The sequence below is a fragment of the Oncorhynchus nerka genome, linkage group LG13, assembly GCF_034236695.1.
Source record: "Oncorhynchus nerka isolate Pitt River linkage group LG13, Oner_Uvic_2.0, whole genome shotgun sequence".
Lineage (NCBI taxonomy): Eukaryota > Metazoa > Chordata > Actinopteri > Salmoniformes > Salmonidae > Oncorhynchus > Oncorhynchus nerka.
In genome coordinates this window covers 35481526-35508111 of record NC_088408.1, presented here as the reverse complement: position 1 = coordinate 35508111, position 26586 = coordinate 35481526, and the positions used below count along the sequence as shown (strand labels likewise).

The window sequence follows — 26586 nt, the reverse complement described above, 5'->3', positions numbered from 1 at the left end:
ACTTTGTCTTGGTTTTGGAGCATTTATCAGTCCTTGCCCTTTCCGTATTCCATTTTCAGAGAAATGCATTTATTTGCAAGATCTCAGCTGAGATTCTACTTTGTTTAGAAGGAAGCCTCATTAACTTGCTTCCACAACACTGGAACAGACAAAGGCAATTATGTTGTCTTCAACGGCGCTTGCCAAGCCTATTTTTATGTTTCTTGGATATCCTGTAAAGGACAAGGTTCTAACTCCTTTTATGTGCCATTGATTGCAGCACAAGAGCCCCAAAGCTTGACAATAGTACTTTTCTTCAACCTGTTTTCATCACAAGGAAGAAAAAAGGCTCTCAACCATGGTCAAAGGTGGCCGGAGAACAACTTCCTTATGAAATATTCATGGCTTTGCAGTAGCCTCTTTTAATACAAGTTACAGCTTTCCCGCTTCTCTCCTGCCTGCCGTCACTACAAGGCTTCAGGACAGGCATAGGATTTACCTGCCAAAATTTGATTAACGCCCTTAATTTAGCCAGGTAAGCTGGAAACAATATATACTGTCACTGGCATTTATTCCTGTCACCCACTCTCATAACGGCACACAGTGACGAGCGAAGGGGCGTCCAATGGTTTTCAGCACCACACAACCCAGCCAGTGTGTCTGCTGTCTGAGAGGTCACACACACACGCCAATCATCACCCGAGGGCCCTGACAACCACCCCACGCCAAGACTCATATCCAGGGGCCGCGGTGAGAGAGGGAGCCATTTACTGAAATGTGTACCCGGTGGTGCCTTGAGGGGGGAGGGTACTGGTTGAACATACACACACACACACACAGATACTACCTACGCCACTCCCAAGCCAAGGATAAACTCAGTCGGCCTCCTATTAATTAAGAAATGGCGGAGCTTTGCATTATTAATCTATGTTAGTGCTTGGTTAATGGGACCTGAGGTATGCATAATACATGGCCTGACATCTGCTCTGCGACACACTGTTTACCTGGGAAGACCAGGCTGAGGCATTGATGACAGTGCTCTGTTTTTCCTTCTCTAGTGGGTTACGGCTGCTCCGCCAGCTGCAGATGCATGCAGGAGCCAGATGGGCCAGATGCATACGCCCTGCTCTGCCTTGCAGGAAGTCGGCCTGGAAGCCAACAATGCTCTAGTTCAGAAAGTAGGCCTAGACTCTGGGCTTTAGGATGCCACTTGTTCAAACGTCTATTGAAGAATCTTTTCATATGAGACACTGCTGGGAAAGCAACACTTTTCAGAGACCCTTCCTTGCAATTAGATTTAGAATGTCCCAGAGATTTGACACACTTGCCTACCGTTATTGTACCTTATTATTTCTTCCGTTTTTGTCCTTTTCAGTCCAACCTCATGGTGCATCCGTGATTGTAATCGTACTTGCTACCTGAGTCGATGTGTTATGACATGTTTTGTTTTGTTTGGACTAGGTCTCCTGTCTCCAGGGTTGGGAAATGAATAATAGAGCCTGGGAATGTTGTCCTAATATAATTGTTGTTATTCGGTCTGATCAATGAAGTCAGTCAAGTCCTGCTGATGTCTCCGTTCCCGCATGGCTTGACTAATTAATACCTACCCTTCGCATGTCTCTTTGTTAATGAGGAAAGTAAATCAAATGGGTTATTTATATTGTGGAGAGAATAAAGGGAATGCATGCAGTTTTTTTCCTAGTTGATTTCGTAAGTGATTTCTCACTCGCGACATGAGCATGAAGCCTCTATCAAGTTGCATCTAATTAAACCTAGAATTGACAGAGATGAGAGAATGGTTTTGTGGCGCTTATTGGAGCTGTCATTTGTGACTGAGACTTGTACATTGTTTGAAGCACAATTATTGTTTTTATATATTTGTGATTGCTCGGCATCAAGGATGTGCATCTTTCCCTTTCAAGAGGGTTCGATATGTACAGTGGGGCAAAAAGGTATTTAGCCAGCCAACAATTGTGCAAGTTCTCCCACTTAAAAAGATGAGAGGCCTGTAATTTTCATCATAGGTACACTTCAACTATGACAGGCAAAATTAGAAAAGGATGGGGCTCCACGCAAGATCTCACCCCGTGTGGTCAAAATGATCACAAGAACAGTGAGCAAAAATCCCAGAACAGTTTAAAGCTGCGTCTGTTTGAAGCTGAGTCTGTTTGAAGCTGAGTCTGTTTGAAGCTGAGTCTGTTTGAAGCTGAGTCTGTTTGAAGCTGAGTCTGTTTGAAGCTGAGTCTGTTTGAAGCTGAGTCTGTTTGAAGCTGAGTCTGTTTGAAGCTGAGTCTGTTTGAAGCTGAGTCTGTTTGAAGCTGAGTCTGTTTGAAGCTGAGTCTGTTTGAAGCTGAGTCTGTTTGAAGCTGAGTCTGTTTGCGCTGGGGTTGTCTGTCTGTCTCACATCACCCACTAATTAACTTGTAATTTTTGCAGATTAAGTGTTTGAGCTAGTTATTTTTCATTTCCAAATGAGCTATAACATAGCCAACGGAGAAAAAAAATATATATATACACACACTACCGTTCAAAAGTTTGGGGTCACTTAGAAATGTCCTTGTTTTTGAAAGAAAAGCAAAAGATGTTGTTCATTAAAATAACATCAAATTGATCAGAAATGCAGTGTAGACATTGTTACTGTTGTAAATGACTATTGTAGCTGGAAACGGCTGATTTTTAATGGCATATCTACAGAGGCCCATTATCAGCAACCATCACTCCTGTGTTCCAATGGCACATTGTGTTAGCTAATCCAAGTTTATCATTTTAAAAGGCTAATTGATCATTAGAAAACCCTTTTGCAATTATGTTAGCACAGCTGAAAACTGTTGTCCTGATTAAAGAAGCAATGAAACTGGCCTTTTTTAGACTAGTTTAGTATCTGGAGCATCAGCATTTGTGGTTTTGATTACAGGCTCAAAATGGCCAGAAACAAAGACCTTTCTTCTGAAACTCGTTAGTCTATTCTTGTTCTGAGAAATGAAGGCTATTCCATGCGAGAAATTGCCAAGAAACTGAAGATCCCGTACAGCGCTGTGTATTACTCCCTTCACAGAACAGCGCAAACTGGCCCTAACCAGAATAGAAAGAGGGGTGGGAGGCCCCGGTGCACAACTGAACAAGATGACAAGTACATTAGTGTCTAGTTTGAGAGACAGACGCCTCACAAGTCCTCAACTGGCAGCTTCAGTCTCAACATCAACAGTGAAGAGGCGACTCCAGGATGCTGGCCTTCTAGGCAGAGTTGCAAAGAAAAAGCCATATCTCAGACTGGCCAATAAAAAGAAAAGATTAAGATGGGAAAAGAACACAGGCACTGGACAGAGGAACTGCCTAGAAGGCCAGCATCCCGGAGTCGCCTCTTCACTGTTGATATTGAGACTGGTGTTTTGCGGACTATTTAATGAAGCTGCCAGTTGAGGACTTGTGAGGCGTCTGTTCCTCAAACACTAATATATATATATATATAGCACAACATTGAATTTCATCCCCACTGAATGGTTTTGATTGTTTTCGAAGTCTTTATTTTATTTTTAGTAAAAAATGTTGTACCTCTTTTTCTCCCCAATTGGTAGTTAGTCTTGTCCCATCACGGCAACTCGCGTACTGACTCGGGAGAGGCAAAGGTCGATAGCCGGGCGTCCTCCGAAACCCAGCCAAGCCGCACTCCTTCTTGACACAATGCCCCCAGAAGCCAGCAACTGTGTCAGTGTGCATTGCGCCCGGCCCACCACAGGAGTTGCTAGTGCGCAATGGGATAAGAACATCCCTGTCGTCCAAATTCTCCCCTAACCCGTACAACACTAGACCAATTGTGCGCCGCCCCAGAGCCTGGGCTTGAACCCAGAATCTCTAGTGGCACAACTAGCACGGTGATGCAGTGCCTTAGACCACTGTGCCACTCGGGACGCCCCTGTTTGGAAGTTTTTACAGAGTGTTTTTACAAAAACACTACCTCGCATTGGTCAGCGCACAGTGCGTAGTTTGACTAGGCTACTGATATTGACTGGAGTTGTTTGGCATGCAAAATGACTTGTAGATCAATGAATGTCATCACAGTTACATGCAGTTCAACACTAAAAGAGAGGAAGCATCTTTGGAACATAGAATGTAATATGAGCAACATTTTTGTCAACTGTAACGTCTGAATCGATTTTTCTGACCGATGCATGCTACATTTGGGTTGGTTTCAGGTCTGTGAACCGATGCACTTGTATCTTTAAACATTTGAATCGGGACTGAAGCATATCAGTGAATCGTTGCATCCATACTAGGTATAAAAATATGAATATTTATTGATGGCTCTGGAAGAGGTCTAGTTGCAGCCACAGTTGGACTAGATTGGGATGGTTCTTGGCAGAATGCAATTGCTTGACTGCCTCGTGGGAGATTAGCACAATATCCTTCAAACTCCAGCAATCCCCCCCAAACGATTCATTCTGGAGTTTGAGTGTTGAGCAGAGGCAGGGTGTGTATGTTTTGGTTCTACAAAGCTGTGTCAGTTGATTACATTCAATAATCAATGAATTGCATTCATTCTTGCACCATGTGATCAATTATCAGTTCTAAACATGTCTTTTTCTTCTTTATATGCTGCCTACAGCCTGATCTATTTGTCTGCGCGCAGATGACAGACAGTTGGTGGTCGGAGCGAGCCGGAGGAGAGCATATTAATCCTGCTGTAAAATTCATTGTGGCCAGCCGGTCAAATGACTATAATGAACTATTCACTTGAGAAAACAAATCATTACTCACGAGTCAGTAAAAAGAGTCGTTCAAAAAGGACTCGTTCGCGACATGCATATCACTTGTCAGTAGGCAAGTTTGTGTGCTGCTGGCTCTCATAGTGTGTATCAAAGCTGTCATCTCACAATGCAAATAAAATACCAGTCTTGCAGGTAAGTCCAGGGGTTCAGCAGTGACCGACGCTGTTTTTAGGATTAAGAAGTCTCAATGCCCTGAACCAGAGACCAGACGCAATACACTAGCAGTCATAGGGCCAAAAGCATCGATACCTCGGTGGTTTGATCAACACTATAAGACTCCTGACATACTCATTATTTTCTATGTTTTGAGTCTTGTTTTAAAGCACAGTAGTAGCAAGCCCTGGTGTGAGCAGAGAAGCCTCTGCCACAGCAGTGCCATGCCTAATTAACCCACAGAGATACAGTATGTATGGACAATCCTCCATCAATTAACATCAATTGCAATAGAAATACCATTGGGGAGAAGAAAAATATTCTCTGTCTATTTTTATTCTGCCGGGTTTGATGGGGGAGTTCAAAGAAGTCAACCTCACCCCTAGCGGATTATGATGTTACGCTATCTTCCAGGTTCTGAGTTGCTGAAAGTAAAACATTGATCAGGCCTCTGAAAAGAGAAGAATAGTGGAGCCAAGCAAGCCTTAGGAGAGTGCACTTCAGCTCTGTACCCCTGTGAGCTAATTTACCACTATGGCTACCGAACCGTGACACACCGTCCAGATCTGAGGCTGTGCTCGCATTAATTACCCAACAGAATCAAGTGGAGCGCCGTGTCGTGAGTGTGTGAGCGTTATCGTTTCGGCAGGGACTCCCGTGTGTGGCTTGGTGGTGATTAAGTGTCTGCTCCCAATAGAGCTCTGGAAATTCAAGAAATAGGCCTAAGTCTTTGCAAATGATGGAACAAGAGGCAGTGATTGCATCTAGATGCGAGAGTGTTTTCTTTCTGTTTGTCTTTGAGCCAGAGGCGTGTTTGATGAAGTGAGCATAACTGTGTGAAAGGATTGTTCATGAATTAGAGCTAACACCATCTCAATGTTTGTCAGTCTGATTGTTTTCTCTGATCTGCTCATTTTCTCGGAGCTGACGAATGAGTTGCTACGGCTTACAAACCGATCCATTAGGCACTGCACAGAAAAGGCTTTGCTTCTCAGCCAGCATTGCTCAGCAAGCTTGTTTTGCCATGACTATTCATTAGCTTTGTGTTCTGCTCTTAGGGATGGCATGACGAAGACAGTCACATATACACTCACAGTCCCTGGAGCATTTGCCAAGTTGCATGCTGACACCTATGGGCTTTCTGCAGGGCCTTTCTGATGAGACTGGAGGGCCCTATTGTCCTCCTCGTCTCCCAGCAGAGGACCCTCGTCTGCCCTCTGCCTGGCTGCTCTGAGATGTGCTTACCAGCAGCTTCTCGCTGAGCGGAACAAGGCTTTCTGCTTCAGCTGTAATCACCAGCGTAATCTCCTCCGTTGGAAGCTGTGCTCGTGTCCTGAAGAAAAAGGCTGCAGTGAGAGGAAGCCGCAAGCAGGAAGGAGGGAGAACAAGGGGAGGAAAAGATAAATGGCGACATAGCAGGAACAAGTCTCTGCATTAATCTGGATGATCAGAGCTCCAGTGTGATTATGATGTGGAGCTACACTAAGAGGATAACAGATCCTTTCCAATTCCTCTGGATTATGCCCGATCGTACTGCCATATTTTATCCTTTCCCATATACTGTCATATGTAGAGTTAATGATGAGGACGATAATGACGATGATGAGTTGGATTCACAAGATTAAAGCTTTTCTCCAAATGCTCAAAGCACATCACATTTCTTTGCATCGCTAGAGATAAACACTCCTCAGTGTCAGTGTTGTTCTTTCAGATGTCTGGTCTCTGTTGGAAGCAGACCGACAGACTCAGGGCCCTCCGGTGTGAGCTGGAGTACCCTCGTACCTCCGGTGTGAGCTGGAGTACCCTCGTACCTCCGTGGTGTGGGCCGGAGTACCCTCGTACCTCCGTGGTGTGGGCCGGAGTACCCTCGTACCTCCGTGGTGTGGGCCGGAGTACCCTCGTACCTCCGTGGTGTGGGCCGGAGTACCCTCGTACCTCCGTGGTGTGAGCCGGAGTACCCTCGTACCTCCGTGGTGTGAGCCGGAGTACCCTCGTACCTCCGTGGTGTGAGCCGGAGTACCCTCGTACCTCCGTGGTGTGAGCCGGAGTACCCTCGTACCTCCGTGGTGTGAGCCGGAGTACCTCCGTGGTGTGAGCCCGGAGTACCTCCGTGGTGTGAGCCCGGAGTACCCCGTGGTGTGAGCCCGGAGTACCCCGTGGTGTGAGCCCGGAGTACCCCCGTGGTGTGAGCCCGGAGTACCCCCGTGGTGTGAGCCCGGAGTACCCCTGTGGTGTGAGCCCGGAGTACCCCCGTGGTGTGAGCCGGTGTGTGCGAGTGAGAGCCGGAGTACCCCTCGCACCTCCGGTGTGTGCGAGTGAGTGAGAGCCGGAGTACACCTCTCATCTCCGGTGTGTGTGAGTGAGAGCCGGAATACCCGTCGCACCTCCGGTGGTACCCTACCTTTCTCTGTATCACATCCACCAGCGCCTCATTCCCACTATGTGATGGGGGAAAACATCGATGCAGTTACATATGGGAATATTATTTTTGACGAGGTATCGTTTTGACTATACATCATCAGAAATATTTTTTTTGCGTTATTTTGCTGTACCTGCACCAAAATGCCACTATTTTTCCTTATTCTCCATCTTCTTCGGGACTTTTATTTCCATGTCTGATCAAAACGTGTTTTCTCATGACTCTGTCTTGTCCCTCTGCAGCAGGCATATATAGTGAGTAATATGTGTGGAACATCGAATCGCAATAAAATCACAGTATCGAATCGGAATACATATAGAATAGTGAGAATCGCAATACATATAGTCGGCACCAAAGTATCGTGAGGTCACTGGCAATTCACAGCACTAGTGAAAAGGCACTCTGAGTCAGTGGCTGTAAAGAGACGCCTCTTACTGCAGCACATTGCTGTGTGAATTATGGATAAGGCCACTTGTATTGCCTACCGTAACCTTGTGTGCATCTAAAGGCCCACTTCAACACAATTGCAGAATGTGACATGGTGTAAAATGGAAAATGACACAAGAGATTGACAACACAAGGCATTGCTTTCACTGGGGGCAATGTGAAGCCTTGTATGCACATTGACCTGGAAATGTTTTGCAGGCGTAAGCCAGCTTGCATCTGACTAAAATAAACACACTTGACTGGGCCACTACAGTGACATTGCCAATTACATTTTCATGCCAAATGGGTTTGAAGGTTGACTTGCTTATTGAATGTTGTTCTCTGCTCATGGCAGCTAGCCCTCCAAGCTGAAATGGGCTATCATTTGTCACATTGGCCTAGCTCTGCCCTGGAGATGGGCTCCATATTACACATAGGCCGTCTTCAAACACAATCCTATCACTTCAGGCTACTTTTTTTAACCAAAGTCTTTTGAAAGATAACATTCATCAGTCCAACCCAGTGTTAAGCAGTAAAGTTTCATCCAAGCTGAACCTGACCTGCGGCTTTCAGGCAGGCAATGCAGGGGTATCCGTCCTTCTTTTCCTAGCGCTCAAATAGGCATATTCTTCTCTCCCTTGCAACTCTTCCCTGGGTCCTTAGTGTACAAGAGAAGTGCACTGTTTTCTGTCAGTATACCTGGTAAAATAAGGGTTAATAAATAACTAAGGGGGCCATATAAAATCTGTGATTTTTCAGTTCTGTTTTATATTTTCCTAAATTATGCTTTCTCGGTTCTAGAATTTCTTAGATTTTCACTCTCAAAATTACAAATGTTCATAGAGAAACAACGAAATCTGATGTTCTGAGTCCTTGTTATGTAGGTCTGGAAGAAAATGAATACATTTAGATTAGAGTGTAAATCCCCTTTAATTGTTCATCTAGCGAGTGAGGAATATGCCGGTCTAGCGATGGTTCTGTGCTGGTCATTTCATGACAAAGAGTGCAAATAATAGATTTAAACGATATACTTTCTCATGATATACTTCTGTCAGGTAAGCCTGCTTTACAGTTAACATTTAATTGAGAAGGTTTCGGGGAATGTATTTGTCAACCGACAAGACGGTTATCACATCAACTGGCTACACACCACACAGACAGACGGGGGCAATATTCCTGCAAATTAATTGGCAGATATTGTGTTCGATTTGGCTTTTTAAGCTAATAGTGACTAACCAGGAGTGCAATGTCTTGTTTATGTCAATTTACAGTGGAGTACAGTACTTGAAAATTGCATGTACTTTCAGAATTGCTTTGGCGAGCTACTCATATGTCGGCTGCGGGCTACTGGTAGCTCTCTATTGACCTGTTGGAGACCCCTGCTCTAATGTAGTCATTTTGTTGTGACATCTTTACTCGGGATTAACAGAATGATCCCAATGAGACAGCCTATAGGGAGGAGGTCAGTGACCTGGCAGCATGGTGCCAGGTCAACAACCTCTCCCTCAACGTCAGCAAGACAATGGAGCTGGTCGTAGACTACAGGAAACAAAGGGCCAAGCACGCCCCCGTCCATATCGAAAGGGCTCTAGTGGAGTGGGTCGAGAGCTTCAAGTTCCTCGGTGTCCACTAGTGGAGCACGGGTCAGCTGTTTGCTCACCCACCCACAATTGCTAATAACCCATCCGCAACCGGCCGACTATATGTGATTAAGTGATAATTAGAGGGTTTAGTATTTGTTCAATCTAGGTCAGGGGTGGGTCATGTAATTTTTAACTGATGAAAGTTCAATATTTCTCTGTGTTTTAGAATTAGTTGCTTATTAGGCTAGATCTCGATGTGTGCCCGATGCCACCCCTCATCGCTGCTGAGCACACTGTCAAGTATAGGCTATTTAGTGTGATCTCAAACAATTGATTCATAGGCTATAGGCTACAGAAGCACAGAGTAAAGTCATTTTTCGAAGAAAATGGTCTTCCTTTCTGAATCTCTTGCGCTGCTGGGGATGGTGTAAATAAAACTAAGCTGCATTACAAACGGCAATGGATATTTCAACCCTGAGTCCTGGCCTGCTCTGTTCGTGCTGATCAAAACTTATTTGTGTTACCTGACCTGTGCTGTGTAGGCTTACAGAGGCAGTTCAGGATTAGAGTCAAATGAATTCTTCCCCCAATTTCTTTTGATAAGGCCTATTCCCCCAAATTCTATATCTTGCATGCAGACTTGCCCATGTTCAGTTTGAGAAGGAGAGTTTGCTATTACTATACTTGATTTTAATAAAAACAATGTTTCTTACCCATGATGTATTTATCGGAGTAATTGATCTATGTATGTACTGCATTCTATACTATACTACTGTATATTATTCTATGCCGCTCTGAGATTGCTCGTCCACATATTTATATATTCTTAACTCCATTCCTTTACTTAGATTTGTGTGTATTGGGTATATGTTGTGAAATTGTTAGAATTTACTTGTTAGATATTGCTGCACTGTTGGAACTAGAAGCATTTTGCTACATCCGCAATAACATCTGCTAAACACGTGTATGTGAACAATAAAATTAGATTATATTTGTTTCGAGTAACTTACATTGTGGTGCTGAAACTTTAAGCAGCAGCCACAGCAGAATCAATTGGAAAACGACAGCTGAAAGTAGACAGATTTGAGTTGGCATAATTCATTTTAATGAGACTTTACTAACAATAAGAGGGCTTTGTGTTGGAGCCTATTTCTTCCTATTGAAGAAATAAGAGGTATGCCTACCTGTTTAACAGACACAATTAGGCTATAGGCTGCTATATCTATAGATTTGTCTGCCAATTCCTCCACCATGCACTCTTTAAATATCCTACCTCCATGTCAGTGAAGGGCTGTTGAGTTAAAACCAAGACTCAAATTGAGGGGTTATGCTATAGGCTTACCTTTTTATAAAAAACATAAACACATTAAACACAGGCATACCCATTGTTGGCTTAAGACTTAAAACGATCCGATTATATAAATATAACCTCTGGGAAAGACGTGACGTCGATGCGTACGTGATGTTATTGTTTCATTTCTACGATATTCAGAGGCTGATAAGTAATCTTGCTTGGGAAGTAATCTAATTCTGTCACTATCAATTGATTAAGCTATTCACTTTCTGTACAATAGAAGATATTTAAACCCAAGACAGCTTTTAGGGAAACACTTGTGACCTTCTCTCGTTGGGTTAAGCCACAGAAGCAGAGTAGCCAGCTTACATTTGTCTGTGTTGGTAGGCCTATTCTGTCGGGGTGGTAATGTAGGCCTAACTTTTGAAAGTACCATACTCAGATTCCTAATGACGTCTCAGATAAAAAAAACATTTGCAATGGGGCTAACTCCAATTATTTGTGCACATTCATTGTTTTCATAACTTCATTGTGCGAATTGTTTGCATTTGACATTGTTAGTGTCTATCAATTCCCCATTACATATCAGCAGTAGTACATTTACCGTTAATTCCAAAAATGTCTAATCTACAATGTTTGTTTGATTACGGTAATGTGTATGAATTAATTCAACACATTATTATTCCTGCCTTTTACCGTTCTCATTGTCGAAGTGGACACGTTATTTGCAGAGCGCACAATCTATGCTACACTTGTGGGGAAACAAATGTTGATTTATTTCATTCCATTTGCGAGTTTTGTCAATTTAGTAATTGTCTTTTGTTTTGGAGCGCATGAGTAAGGACGCGCACCTGATTACGCATAGAAGAAGGCCTATAGGCTACCTAGCCTGCGTGAAAATGTAGGCATATAAATGTACCAATTTTGGGGAGCTGATAGTGTTTCTGATGGCTTAATGCACCACCACTAATGACCTGCAGAGCTTCTCAAAGTAATGCTTTCTTCACCTCATAGCAAGCAAATATCAAGTCTTTTTTTTTACAATATTTCCTCAGTGTATTTGAAAAATCTTTCCAGCTCTCTCCCTTTCAATAACCACTCAGTTTGGAAGGGAAAAATGTCATGCTCCGATCCAGTGGAAACATAATAAAATAGGCATACCTGATTTACTTCGTATCCTTTACCCAAATAGTCTACAGCTGTGACTGTCTGGAGCTCACTGGCACAGGAATCTCTGAGGGCCCAGAATATTTCATACAATATTGCAAGGAGGCCGGACCCAAGTTGAAACAATGTTTCAAGATTGCTGCAGACAGGCCATGCGTTGCCAATGTGGTTTATAGGATATTTGTTTTTATCAGGATATTTTCTACCTGCTGGCTGCAATGTTTTTATTTGTTGTGATTATAGGCTATGTTTACATAGATGGCAATAGAAGTTACTTTTTAAGTTTGTATAATTTTCATTTAGTTTTGGATAGAGTTTTGATTAACCACATAACAATGATTTTGACATACGAAGGCGTTATTATAAATTCAATTGTTCCACAAAAATGTGCATATGAAAACCATAACTGGCACGCAGATCTTTAGAAATGGTAAGATAAATTGGCATTCCACATGAGAAAGTTTGCTGACTCCTCATGTAGCCTATTACCGGCAACTTCAGGAGAGTAGCGGCAGAATCTAGGAAAGCTAGTAGGAGCAGGAGAAGGATGGTTGGGACAGGTTAAGTTGATGTCTTGCTCCCTCTTGGCTCATTTGTCTGATTTCATCAAACCGTGAGCTTAAAGCATCAAACAAGCTCAATGCATGTATAGGTCATTTTATTAAAACACATATAGGGTTTGTCTATATTAGGGTTGAATGACGGGAACCCGGTTATTGAGATTTTCAGACCCATAACCATTCAATCTTCGTGAAGAGAAGTGAAAGACTTGTGTATTTAATTCTAGTCCTATATTATTCAAGGATGTCATTTAGAATGATGAAGATGAGGACAACGGCACGTATTTCATTTAACAGCTGAAAGCGAGGAAGGAATGAAGCAACAATAGAAAGAGGAGGAGGTAGGGGAAATATTATGAAAGGTGTATATATACGCCAGCCTTCTAATTATAGAAATATATTTCAAAATTAAAATCAAATTCGCTAGCCTATACTTGTAATGTTGTAGGCTGCATGTGCTTCACCAGAATCACATGTTCTCTTCTGCTTGATCATGGTTTGAACGATGTGCATAATTCTAGTCCATAAAGTATATACAATATACAGTACAGTAATACAGTTCACACTCCAAAGATTAGCCTACTGGAGCTAGTTTAATTTATTTACCCAAGCTAGCTACATCTATGGGCTTTTATGTTTTTCTGTCGTACATAATATGCAGTAGCCTATATCAAATATGTATTAGATAAGGGCACAATCATTTGGGCTTTTTTGGGATTGGGCTCATTAAATGTCTTTTAATGTATGGCTTATAAACTGTATTTAATGTATGGCTCACCAGGCTCAAGCAGCATCAGGCTTGAGTTTTCCATCAAAGCTCTAATCAAATCCAGACCGGTCTATTTATGTACTTTATAATGCTTTTGAATGACACTTCTGGTTTTGGTGGGAAATACTGGATTACCTGGGAGAAAATAGATGTATTCTCCAGATGGAACATTTGTAAAATAACGGGAAAATATTCAACCCTATTCTATATATATGAAAAAATACACAACCAATCGATGGGTTGAAAGAACAGACGACTTTCAGCCTACCAAGATTTGTTTTGTTGTCTGGACAGCCCTAATTTGCAAACAGGGGAAGTTGTGTTGCCAGCAAGACACACTGATTTGGCTTTGGAGATATAAGATGAACAAATAGGCCTAGCTCTGTCCATTCTTAGCCTGTCATTTCAGTAATTTGTGTGGAATTAAAAAAGATTCTACCAATATGTCAAATGTAGCTTAAACCCTATTTTACATCATATAAGGTTTTTGTGTGGTGCACGCCATCGGTTGAAACTCAACTTGCTATTGAATACAGGGATTTTGGCTGATAAATGTGTAAAAAAAAACAAATAAATAATGTTTTAATTGAAACGTTCAAATGATACCACAAAAATGGTTGTAGATCCACACTTCAGAGACTATTGACTTGAATGGGAATATCTATTTTAAATTATACTGTCCATACTCCATAGAAAATCTCATAGAAATATAGATAATAGAATAAACATGACCATTTAAGTTGACATTGGTCGTCATTGTGATAGCAATTAGAAGTAAAAATGTCAAATTTCAATGATGTACCAGCTAAATTTGAGTGATCTGAATGGATAGGTCCATTCTATGGATTCTGTTTCCATGATTGAAATGACACCCACCCTCTTCAAGAGCATGTTGTGTCTCAACCGACGTCGGGTCGGGCACAGTACAAAAACCTCGATGTGAAATACGGTCTAAGTTACATATTACAACATATTTACAGTTACAACATATTCAAATATGAAAAAACCCTGGCGTTTAAACGGCTTTAAATCATTTACGTTAAAGGTTAAAAAATTACATAAAAAAATAATAATCATAGTTTGACAACACTGTTTGTAAGCTTTTAAATAATATCAAACTCAACTGTTTATCTTTTCCAGGGATGAAGTCATGGATGTTTCATTGTATGGTGTAATTGGGATGATGTGCGCATTAGGTGTTCCATCTCCATATTTGGAATGGATGGTGTAATTTAGCCTGGGCCTCCCCTGGGCTAACCCTGCAGTGTGGTGTGTGTGTGGTCCCCTCAGTCACTGGGCTGATGGAGCTAGATGATGCTGGAACTGGGAGGGGTATACAGGGGTTGTAGCAGAGAGGGAATCCATCACCCACTGAGGTGGGATCTGCGGATCTGCATGGCCCTGCATCAGACCCCCTTGTCACAACCACAACCTTCGTTAGACCACTGGAGCACTACGTCTCCTTACACACTGATTTATGACCTACTCTGTCCACACCTCATACCCAGGCCCCTGATACTCAGTCTCAGTTTACCCACACACACACCCCCTCCCTCTGATTTCTTACTATTCCATCTTTCCGGCTCCCATGCCTGAAGAAACCAAACAAGCTCATATTTTTGAGATGCAAATCGGCTATGTCTTACTATTTATTTATTCACTTTTCTGATTGGATTTTGGACACAGTGCATTGACCCCTTCCCCTTTCCAAGTTGTGTAACGTTACAGCCTTATTCTAAAATGTATTAAATCTTCTTATTTTTTAAAATCTCATCAATATACACACAATACCACATAATGACAAAGTGAAAACAGTTTTTTTTTTAGAAATGTTAGCAAATGTATAAAAAATACATTTTCCCTCAATTTTGAGTCCCTTTGCCTTGAGACTCAAAATTGAGCTCAGGTGCATCCTGTTTTCATTGATCATCCTTGAGATGTTTCTAAAACTTGGAGTCCAACTCATGAGGTCGAAGGAATTGTCCGTAGAGCACCGCGACAGGATTGTGTCAAGGCACAGATCTGGGGAAGGATGCCAGCATTGAAGGTCCCGAAGAACACAGTGGCCTCCATTATTAAATGGAAGATGTTTGGAATCACCAAAACTCCTAGTCACCCGGCCAACATGAGCAATCGGGGGGGAAGGGCCTTGGTCAGGGAGTTGACCAAGAACCTGATTGTCACTCTGACAGAGTTCCAGAGTTCCTCTGTGGAGATGGGAGAACCTTGCAGAAGGACAACCATCTCTACAACACTCCACCAATCAGGCCTTTATGCTAGAGTGGCCAGACGGAAGCCACTCTGCAGTAAAAGGCACATGACAGCCCACTTGAAGTTTTCCAAAAGGCACCTAAACGACTGTGACCATGAGAAACAAGATTCTTTGGTTTGATGAAACTTGGCACCATCACTAAGGTGAAGAATGGTGGTGGCAGCATCATGCTTTGGGGATGATTTTCAGCGGCAGGGACTGGGAGACTAGTCAGGATCAAGGGAAAGATGAACAGAGCAAAGTACAGACAGATCCTTGATGAAAACCTGCTCTAAAAACCTGTTGTCGTTATGGGGTATTTTGTTTTCGATTGATGAGGGGAAAAACAATTGTTTCCATTTTAAATTAAGGCTTTAATGTTAAATTAAAGGAGTCTGGATATTTTCAATTGCACTGTAGTACTGTTTTGCTATTGAACAATGTTGCCTTTTCACTTTCACCCAAATGGTATAATTCCACCTTTTGATCTAGATTTCTCTAACTTCCTTTGAATGGTTTATGTTTGTATTGTGGGTACCTGAAAGACAAAGGAGATAACCAAAATATAAAGTTACACTATATAACTGCTTTAAAGCTCACTACATGATTATCTAATCTAACAACTCTAACATATGTTGGCCTACCTTCGCTGTCACAACAAACTTCCAATGGTTTACTCTCCAACTACCTATTTCTGTATTAAGGAAACCACCATGTCCTCCCCAAGATGAATAACCAAATGTGTCACATAGCTGCAGAGCAGGTTTGACTAGACATTTGGGCTAGTTGCCACAGGCATATTTACATAATAAACCAAGTTGCCCCAGGTTCTGATGTTTTCTAAAATAGGCCTCAATGAGGTGGTGACGACGTCCTCCCTCAGAACAATGAACGATGTCACTGTGTGTATGGGTTTGATATTCTCAGCCCACTTTTACGTGAAGGTTGTTTTTGTCCAAACAATGCATCGTCTGACAACGCCTCGAAGGCTCTCAGCCCCATGAGATTCAATTTTCCACCATTTGTGCCGTTCCCTGCTAATGATGTGAGAACTCTATTAGCGAGTGTCATCAGTCAATGAAATGCTCAAGAGTCTCTGCTCCAAAGAGGAGCTCCTTTCTAAAGTATGAGATATGAAGAGCGAGCGAGTGAGCGAGAACAGGGGATAAATTAAAGCTCTTAGACACAAGAGCTGCCGTCCCATGAATGTTGCTCACACATCCATCACCAGGCTCTTATGCACTGGGGAAATGTATGTAGCCTGTTCATGGGCCGGCCCTGGACTTAAAGGGATACTTTGGGATTTTGGCAATGGTGCCCTTTGTCTACTTCCCCAGAGTCAGAGGAACTCGTGGATACCATTTGTCTCTGTGTCCAGTATGAAGGATGTTAGAGGTAGTTTTGTGAGCCAATGCTAACTAGTGTTAGCACAATGAGTGGAAGTCTATAGGTACTGCTAGCATGCTAGTAGTTACTTCCAGTCATTGCGCTGACATAAAAAAATGGTGTCCATGAGTTCATCTGACTCTGAGGATGTAGATCAAGGGCAACATTGCCAAAATCCCAAAGTATCCCTTTAATTGATTTCCTCAAAGAAATGTTAAGTGATGTCCTCCTTGTGTCAATTCAGGATTTCTAAATGGAAACTTGGGAAAGTGTTCTTCCATCAAACGTTTTAAAATGACCAACTGGGATTCTCTATAAGAATATCCAGGTCATCCTTATTTTTTTCAAAAGCCTTCACATGTTTTTCATTTACTCAAATCTATCATCTTACATTCAAAATTGACAAATATCTCAAGAGCCCTTTATTATAAGAATAAAGGCTGCTTCATGACATGTCATAGAACTTCATTTTAATTGGAAGCTTAGAGTGAGAAGACTGTGTTTGATAGATCAGAGAAATCTGGCTTTGATATTCTGTGTTCTGCTTCTTAGAATTCAAGTCACTCCATGGCTTGCTGTACATTTGAGGTACATGCACACACAAACGCACGTGAAAACATTCGCCAAAACACAACACCTTTTCACACATCATGCTCTGGCTTGTCCCAGTAATGGGATGAGGATGCCCCCTCTCCACTTCTCTTTGCCACTGTATTTTATAATGGGGGAAGCAGGCACGCACTCTAGCCACGGAGCAGGAAGGAAGCAGACAATGGATGGCAGGCACAAAATGTCATTCCCTCATCTCTCTCACAGAGTCCAAATGGAGTGAGGGATTAATGAAAAACAGGAAAGGGAAAAGGATGCCAGGTGACAAAAGGATGGCCAGTGGAAACGTGTTTAGTCAAGCCTGCAGTGACCCTTGCTACTCTTCCTTTTTGTGTCCCACATTAACATTCGTTGACAGACAGGCGCAGGCAGGCCTACAGCACCCATTGTTAAGTTTTGGGGGTGTTCAATCTACATTAAAGCTTTTAGCTGTAATCCTACCCTTTTAAGGAAATAAAAACACCTTCAGTTACCACGACATTATCTTTTTTTTTCATTTGAAGAAAGCCATATAGGTGTAAGTGAATGGGAAAGTGCTTTAGTCGTGTTATTGAGTTTATTTTCGATAATGCTGCGGACTAAAAGCTTTGCTAAGTGTTTGTCTCTTTGACTGCCTGCCTGGCTGGTGCCTTTCCTCTTTGACTGCCTGCCTGGCTGGTGCCTTTCCTCTTTGACTGCCTGCCTGGCTGGTGCCTTTCCTCTTTGACTGCCTGCCTGGCTGGTGCCTTTCCTCTTTGACTGCCTGCCTGGCTGGTGCCTTTCCTCTTTGACTGCCTGCCTGGCTGGTGCCTTTCCTCTTTGACTGCCTGCCTGGCTGGTGCCTTTCCTCTTTGACTGCCTGCCTGGCTGGTGCCTTTCCTCTTTGACTGCCTGCCTGGCTGGTGCCTTTCCTTTCATCCTCTCCTCCTTTTGAAAGTGTGACGTAAAGGAGGAGAAATATCGGCCCTCCAAGCGAGTGTGGAGAGTTGGCAGGGGCTGGGTTCTCCTAAGCGCTTTGGTAAACCGAGCAAGTCGAATCTTCACTGGAGAATAAATTGCGTCTAGGCTACATTTCTCTATAGCTCAGTAATTTCATTAATCTTGTTGCTCTTATCTTAATGACGCGGAAGAGGGTGTTTTTAGCTGCACAGGACCAGACTTATGGACACGGTACTCTGTCAACGGGGTATAATGTCATCTTTTTATTTTTTGTATTTTACCCACTTTTTCTCCCCAATTTTGTGATATCCAATTGTGATCTCATTACGATCTTGTCTCAACTCCCCGACGGGCTTGGGTGAGGCAAAGGTCGAATCATGCGTCCTCCGGAACATGACCTGCCAAACCGAGCTTCTTAACACCCGCCCGCTTAACCCAGAAGCCAGCTGCACTAATGTGTTGGAGGAAACCCCGTACAACTGGTGACACAAGTCAGCGTGCATGTGTCCAACCCGCCACAAGGAGTCACTAGAGCGCGATGGGACAAGGACATCCCGGCCGGCCAAACCCTCTCCTAACCCGGACGATGGTGAGCCAATTATGCACCGCCTCATAGGTCTCCCTTTGGTTCTCCCGGCTGCGACATAGCCTAGGATCAAATCTGGGTCTGTAGTGATGCCTCTAGCACTGCAATGATGTGCCTTAGGCCGCTGCGCCACTCAGGAGGCTCGGTATAATGTCATCTGATAGGTAAGGTCTTGTGGCCAAGAGCCTTTCGGAAGCATCAGCCCACCGTGAAAAGACTCACGCTAATATGCTCACTCCTCTGTTCTGACTTTCTCTGCCACATCCTCTTCAACCAGGTAAAAACCTGACAGTATAGCCAAAGGTGCTCTGTCATATTTGTATTTGTTCATATGCATGACGTCTCACACTGAGATAAATGGAAGTTGCCTGAAGCAATATTCCACCGCAGCAGGAGATATGCCCCGCTCTTTGAATAAAACAGCACACTTAGAACTCCCAGCTGCCCTGGAGATTTTAACCTCCTCTGGTCTTAATGGTAGAAACCTGACTCTGACTGTGCTGTTTTTCTACCAATACAATATGTTGCTATGGGAGGAAAATAGGATATGAGTCCTCAAGGCTTTGTTTTGTTTGCCTTCCCAGGGAGCATAAAGGGAGCCACCATCGTGGATGCCCTGGACACCCTATACGTCATGGAGATGTATGAGGACTTTGAGATGGCCACAGAGTGGGTGGAGAAGAACCTGGACTTCAACGTGGTGAGTAGAACCAAATAACGTAGAACCCCCTTTGTCTGCTAGCTAGTAGAACCATAGAACACCTTTGACTGCTAGCTAGTCAGCCACTGACAAGCTCAAGGTCAGGAGATCTAGAATCTGATTGGTTAGGCAAGCCCCACTGTAATCAGTAGGGAAAGAATACAGAGCCACCCAAGGCATTTTAATGCAGGAAAGCTGAACTCCGTCTTACATCATTTCTACCAGCAACGCTGCTGAGTTTTTTTTAATGCTTGAGTGTATCAGTGCAGCCAACCAACTTGACGAAACTGTGGGAAGCATTGGAGTCAACATGGGCCAGCATCCCTGTGGAACTCTTTCGACACCCTGAGTGCATGCCCCGACAAGTCAATATTAGGAAGGTGTTCTAAATGTTTTTGTGCACTCTGTGTATGTTTTGATTTCTACGACATTCTAAGGTTTGTATCATTCACAACTAAATGTGTCAAATAACTCTTACATCTAGCATATAGGATTTGTTTCAAATGACACTTTTACGCTCAGCATAGCCACATCAAATGCGCACTCGCTCTGGAATGGGAAAAATATCCTTTATTTTATTCAGCTATGTTCAATTATATTATTCTTACAATAAAAACATATACAATAATTGCACGGGACTTATAAAAAATAAATTTGTCTGCTAAATGAACTAGACTCCTATTCTGTTCTTCTGACATACATTTTCTTCACATCATAATGTTTCTTTAGACCTGACCAAAATAATGGATTTATTGTGATGATGTATCTGAAATGGATTTGTTCGACTTGTTTTAATGTAGATGTTCCAAAGGCGTGCATCAGCATGCGTGGACGCCTGGAGATGCTAAACATATTTATGTTAATTAACGGTCAATTACTGTGAGACTGGCAGTCATTTGCATGACAATAACCGACTGACAGAATTTCATGACCGCCACAGCCCTACCTACCCACTCACTCACTCACTCACTCACTCGTTAAAAGCGCAGAGCGCATCATGAAGAACAAGGAACACACCAGGCAGGTCCGAGATACTGTTGTGAAGAAGTTTAAAGCCGGATTTGGATACAAAAAGATTTCCCAAGCTTTAAACATCCCAAGGAGCACTGTGCAAGCGATAATATTGAAATGGAAGGAGTATCAGACCACTGCAAATCTACCAAGACCTGGCCCTCCCTCTAAACTTTCAGCTCATACAAGGAGAAGACTGATCAGAGATGCAGCCAAGAGGCCCATGATCACTCTGGATGAACTGCAGAGATCTACAGCTGAGGTGGGAGACTCTGTCCATAGGACAACAATCAGTCGTATATTGCACAAATCTGGCCTTTATGGAAGAGTGGCAAGAAGAAAGCCATTTCTTAAAGATATCCATAAAAAGTGTTGTTTAAAGTTTGCCACAAGCCACCTGGGAGACACACCAAACATGTGGAAGAAGGTGCTCTGGTCAGATGAAACCAAAATTGAACTTTTGGCAACAATGCAAAACGTTATGTTTGGCGTAAAAGCAACACAGCTCATCACCCTGAACACACCATCCCCACTGTCAAACATGGTGGTGGCAGCATCATGGTTTGGGCCTGCTTTTCTTCAGCAGGGACATGGAAGATGGTTAAAATTGTTGGGAAGATGGATGGAGCCAAATACAGGACCATTCTGGAAGAAAACCAGATCTGAGACTGGGACGGAGATTTGTCTTCCAACAAGACAATGATCCAAAACATAAAGCAAAATCTACAATGGAATGTTCAAAAATAAACATATCCAGGTGTTAGAATGGCCAAGTCAAAGTCCAGACCTGAATCCAATCGAGAATCTGTGGAAGGAACTGAAAACTGCTGTTCACAAATGCTCTCCATCCAACCTCACTGAGCTCGAGCTGTTTTGCAAGAAGGAATGGGAAAAAATGTCAGTCTCTCGATGTGCAAAACTGATAGACATACCCCAAGGGACTTACAGCTGTAATCGCAGCAAAAGGTGGCGCTACAAAGTATTAACTTAAGGGGGCTGAATAATTTTGCACGCCCAGTTTTTGATGTGTTAAAAAAGTTTGAAATATCCAATAAATGTCGTTCCACTTCATGATTGTGTCCCACTTGTTGTTGATTCTTCACAAAAAAATACAGTTTTATATCTTTATGTTTGAAGCCTGAAATGTGGCAAAAGGTCGCAAAGTTCAAGGGGGCCTAATACTTTCGCAAGGCACTGTATATACAGTACATAGCAACCTCAATTACCTCGTACCCCTGCACATCGACCCGGTACTGATACTCCCTGTACATAGCCATGCTAATTTTGATTCGTTATTCACTGTGTTTTTATGCCTTGTCTCTTTCTATTTTTATTATTTTTATTATCTTTAACTCTGCATTGTCGGAAAAGGACCCATAAGTAAGCATTCCATTGTTAGTCTACACCTGTTGTTTACGAAGGAAGTGACGCATAAGTTGGATTTGACTCCAGGTAATTGGACCCTGAAGTGCTCTGTGTAACGTCTTGGGGTGTAGTGGGTGAGAAGTCAGGCGCACGAAAACGGTGAACATACGCCAGCCCCACGAAACACAGGGCGCACACCAAAACAAATGCCCCAAACACGGGGGACTTAAACAGTCCAGCAAAACCCAAGAAAATGGGAAAACCGTGACACACAGACGTGTACACATGTACACCAAACAATCCCGCACAACCAAACAATCCCGCTGGTAAATAAAGCCCAACCAATCAACCTAAAACACTAACAGGTGAAACCAATAAACAGAAAGGGGGAAAAAGGGATCAGTGGCAGCTAGTAGGCCGGTAACGACGACCGTCGAGCGCCACCCGAACAGGAAGGGGAGCCACCTTCGGTAAGAGTCGTGACACTCTGTTTAACACTAGAAGAGCCAAGTTAGAGCAGTTTGACTAAATATGAATAAAACATTGAAATATCTGTGCCAGGTTTAAAGTCATGCCCTCCTCTGTCCTGGATTTTTCTTAAATATGTCTATTTAACAAGCGTATGTTTGAATTTCAAATCCTCCTACAGAGCCGCAGGGAAGACATTTTGATTTCTATATAGTATCACACAGATTGAGGTTTCCAAAACACCTACCATTGCCAATGAACAATGAGCCACTTTCATAAGTTCTACACTTGAGCATGAGGCAACAGCCTAAAATAAACTCATAAAAATGATATATATATTGAGAGGGATAGAAAGAGATTTTTTTCCTATTCTAATGTTACCCAATACCTTCATTAACACAACCAAAATATAAATTTTCTGATAGCATATGAAATGTATTCATTAGAATGAGTAATTTTGTCTTGAAGGGATGGGTCCCTCAAGGCCTTTTCTAGTGTTAGACAGAACAGGTACAGTACTCACCTGGAAGGAACCATCGTGTCTGTCTGTGGAAGTGGACTGAATGAAGTCATCTTAATTCCACTGTTCGGGGTAGGGAAAGGAGCATTTTTTCTAATCAGTCAATATGGACCTGACTCATCAGGTTGAAGGTAATGTGCTTTAGGAGTGAGGACTTTGTGTGTCTGTCAGATAGAACACATTGCCTTCCTCAAGCCTTTCACTCTCACCGAGAAAAGGATATTCATTGACAGTTTTTCCCTCCAGACTATGCATAGGAAACAAATGACTCCCAAACACTGAGACTGAAGAGATGTATAAACCAGTTTGAAAGGGCTTCGTCTCAGACATGGCCACACGATATATACAAGACCTTTGCAATCTAATGGGATGTGTATATCTAGGAAATTGTGATATTGGCAATGGTGCTCAATAATGCACAAACACACAGTGGAATAACGCAACAAACCAACCCCCCCAGTCTATTGGACTGCAATAATTAGGATTTGCATTGTGGTCCACACCTGCACCACTCTCAAATGCTTTGAACCACTCTGTTTTTTTGCATCTATTCTTAGCTCAGCAGGTTTCTCCCCATTGTCATGCCTCAATAATTTGTGACTTCTCTGCAAGTTTTTCTTTTCTTTCTTAAATGTTGTTTTCAAGTCATGGTTCCTTTTACAGCTTTAAAAGGAATGTCCCACTTGAGAGAATGTCAAACTGCAGTTTGTGCAATTTTTGGATGTGAACTACTGAACCATTACTTAGCCCTGTAATGCAGTTTCTATGATCAATTGAATGCCAGAGGTGAGGAAGGTTATAGCTAAAAGAAATGTGATGGCTCATCAAGGGAAAATTGTCTAACCTTTCCTCTTTTCACCGTTGTTAACCCTAGTTGCTGTGTGAAATGAACTACCATGGATTATTGAAGGGGTGGTGATGGAGCTGAAGAATTTAGCTGAGGGAGTTGGAGTGGAAACGGTGAAGAAAAAAACCTTCAGTCTTTTTAGTTTGATGTTTCCTCTGCCTTAGACCTTGCCCATGTTATGGAACCAGATTCATTATTTATTCCCCTGGGAGAACCAACTCGTTAAGAAGCACTAAATTCTTGTCCACCCTTATTTTTTTTTCCAAATGCGGGAGAGAGAGAGCGAAAAAAAAACATTAGTGATCAGACGCATTCATGAAGTGTATTAACAAACTTTTAATTGAAAGGCATTGACTTCGCTGCCCTCGAGCAATTCCAACAATAAAGGAGCTCACAAAAGCCCTGGTGGATTGGGCATTAATATTCACTTTGTCTCCTGAATACAGAATATCTATTTCAAAGATAAATACAACCCCCTCTTCCATCTCCTTCTCTTCCAGCATTGTCTTAACATGGATGGAGTGGTCTATGGTTTTCCATTTGGCCCCAACCTCTGTCATGTTCCTCCATACCTCCTCACTGTCATAATAGTCAGGGGCCACGACTGGAATACTGAGAGACAGGAGCATACCACTGCATTTCCTGATGCCTCTGTACAATACAGATCCACTGGAACAGGGGAGACGTTTCGGAGTCTGTTTTAATGCTCAGGTTTCAAGACCAGGCAGTGGGGATACCGGATTTACGCTTGTCTTAAATATCGAGCCAATTGATTGACCCAGACTATTTGCATTGCCGACCCCCGTCCCCCCCCCTCCCCACCAGCTCCTCCCTGCCTGTGTGTCTGTCTACCTGAGCATGACCGGTAGACAGACACATAGGGTCAGAACAAAAACAGGTCTGGTCATAGTAAACAGTGTGGACTATAATGGCCAGGGACGATTTCTCTTTTGTTTCCCACTCAGTTCTGCTGGGAAGAGGTGTAGAGCGAGAGAAAGCGAGCAAGCGCCCATTTTTATTTGCCTCTGCCTTGTGCCCGCCTGCAATCTTTCATCTGGCGAGCTGTGTGTTGTGGGCTGCTGTGAAAGGCAAGACCAGTACATGAACAAAGGCAATGGCTGTATGTATTATGGAAGGGCCCCGGCTCCACTGTCAGCCCGCAGGCAGGAGCTGTGTAATGGACTGCACAGCCTTGCTGGACATCAGCCTGCAAGATAACCTTTCAGAGGCTGGAACAAAGAGACATTTTCTAGCCAGAGGTTTGAGGGAGCCCCCCTGCGCCTTTTTGTACAAACACACGCACACCTACACACACTCACACACTAAAGCACGTCATCAGAGGATGAATTTCTAAGGGTCCTCTGACAGATGATCCACAGACGTGGCAGTATGTTATTGTGTAGCAGTGTAGGCCAGGCTTAGAAAGAGCATTCGTGCATCATCTCCAGGAGTCAGTTGTCACTGCTGCTCTTTGTGTCTACACAGGGGCTTCCTTGAGATGATTTTACTGTCAGGGAGTATTATTGTTGTTGTCATTCACTAACATTGCTCTCAACGTTGTGATGGGATGGAGCTCAGCTAACTGTAGCCTCCGCTCTAGAACCTCTACACAACGTTCTGCAATTCCATTTTTCCATCTGACTTCTCAATCCCATCTCAAAGTCATTTCCCCTGTACTCTGATTATGCTGTTGAATTGGAGCTCATTCATTGAAGATGTCCCTTGATTTGACCTGACTAGAGGTTTCAGGAGGTCAGGAGGCTGAGGGCTGTGGTTCGGTCTGACACCATGAGCCCCAGCTGGATGGGCCTTGCCTTATTTTAGCGTCCTATTAATAGCAACGCACATGCCCCGCCCACCTGAGGATCTGTCTTTTTCAGCCATTGAGGGGTGCAAAAGCCACTTAAATCTCGTTGGATTGATTGCATTCATTTTACTCCTGTGACTCTTTCATAATCTTGCTTTTTGCCTGTCCCCCCCCACCCGGCTAACGTTATGGCCGAGGAAATGTTTGTAATGACCTGTCAAACACACCCCGGTAATGGCTGAAATGGTCTCAATGGAATACATTGTCTTGTTATTTAATCAGGGAAAACCCATCGAGACATGGGTCTCATTTACAATGGTGCCCTGAGGACAACAATACAACAAATTGATCTCATTAAAGTCATTCAACATTAAAGTCCTAAACTGCCATAGAGGCACCAGTTAGTCAAGATGTAGGGAGTTTTGTAGACTATTCCAAAAATGGGGGGCACTAAAAATTGAAGGCAGATTTACCTAGATCGGTACATACTAGTGGAACTTCGAAAGTGAACCATTTCTGTGAACGGGTTTGGTGTCGTATTTGTTTTATTTTAACAGTGAAGTGAGGTAGGTCGGAAGCTTGTGTAGTAAAGCTATGTAAACAAAATGGGAGTAATGAAGTCTACACGACTAATCAGGATCAGCAAACATTTTGATACAGGATGCAGTGATGCATATTAAAACTGTCACCTGTGATAAAGCAAAGGGCACTATGGTAGACTGCATCGAAAGGTTTAGGAGTGGTGGCTGCTGAATTCCCATAAATGGTGTCACCAAAGTCACAAACTAGCAGGGAAGTTGACTACAATCTGCTTCCTGCTGTTTAGGGAAGGACCCGATCTAGTTCTATAAAATAAGTCTCCTTTAAATCTCAGCTTCTTAACTAGTTCATCCGTATGTTTTGTAAGTCACATTTTTGTCAATCCAAAAGCCAAGATATTTATAGGCGGAAACCTGCCCGATGAAAGAGCTATCCAATGCAGAAATGTGTATAACCATCTGA

At 42.9% G+C, this 26586-nt stretch overlaps 1 protein-coding gene across 1 annotated transcript in view; it reads left to right on the top strand.

The window, feature by feature from the left end:
* Positions 1-26586, top strand: part of LOC115139444 (mannosyl-oligosaccharide 1,2-alpha-mannosidase IA-like) — a 158477-nt gene that overhangs the window by 42737 nt on the left and 89154 nt on the right. Inside the window, exon 3 of the mRNA XM_029676818.2 lies at positions 19451-19566. Coding sequence (XP_029532678.2) covers positions 19451-19566 — 116 coding nt within the window. The remainder of the gene's footprint in view (positions 1-19450; positions 19567-26586) is intronic.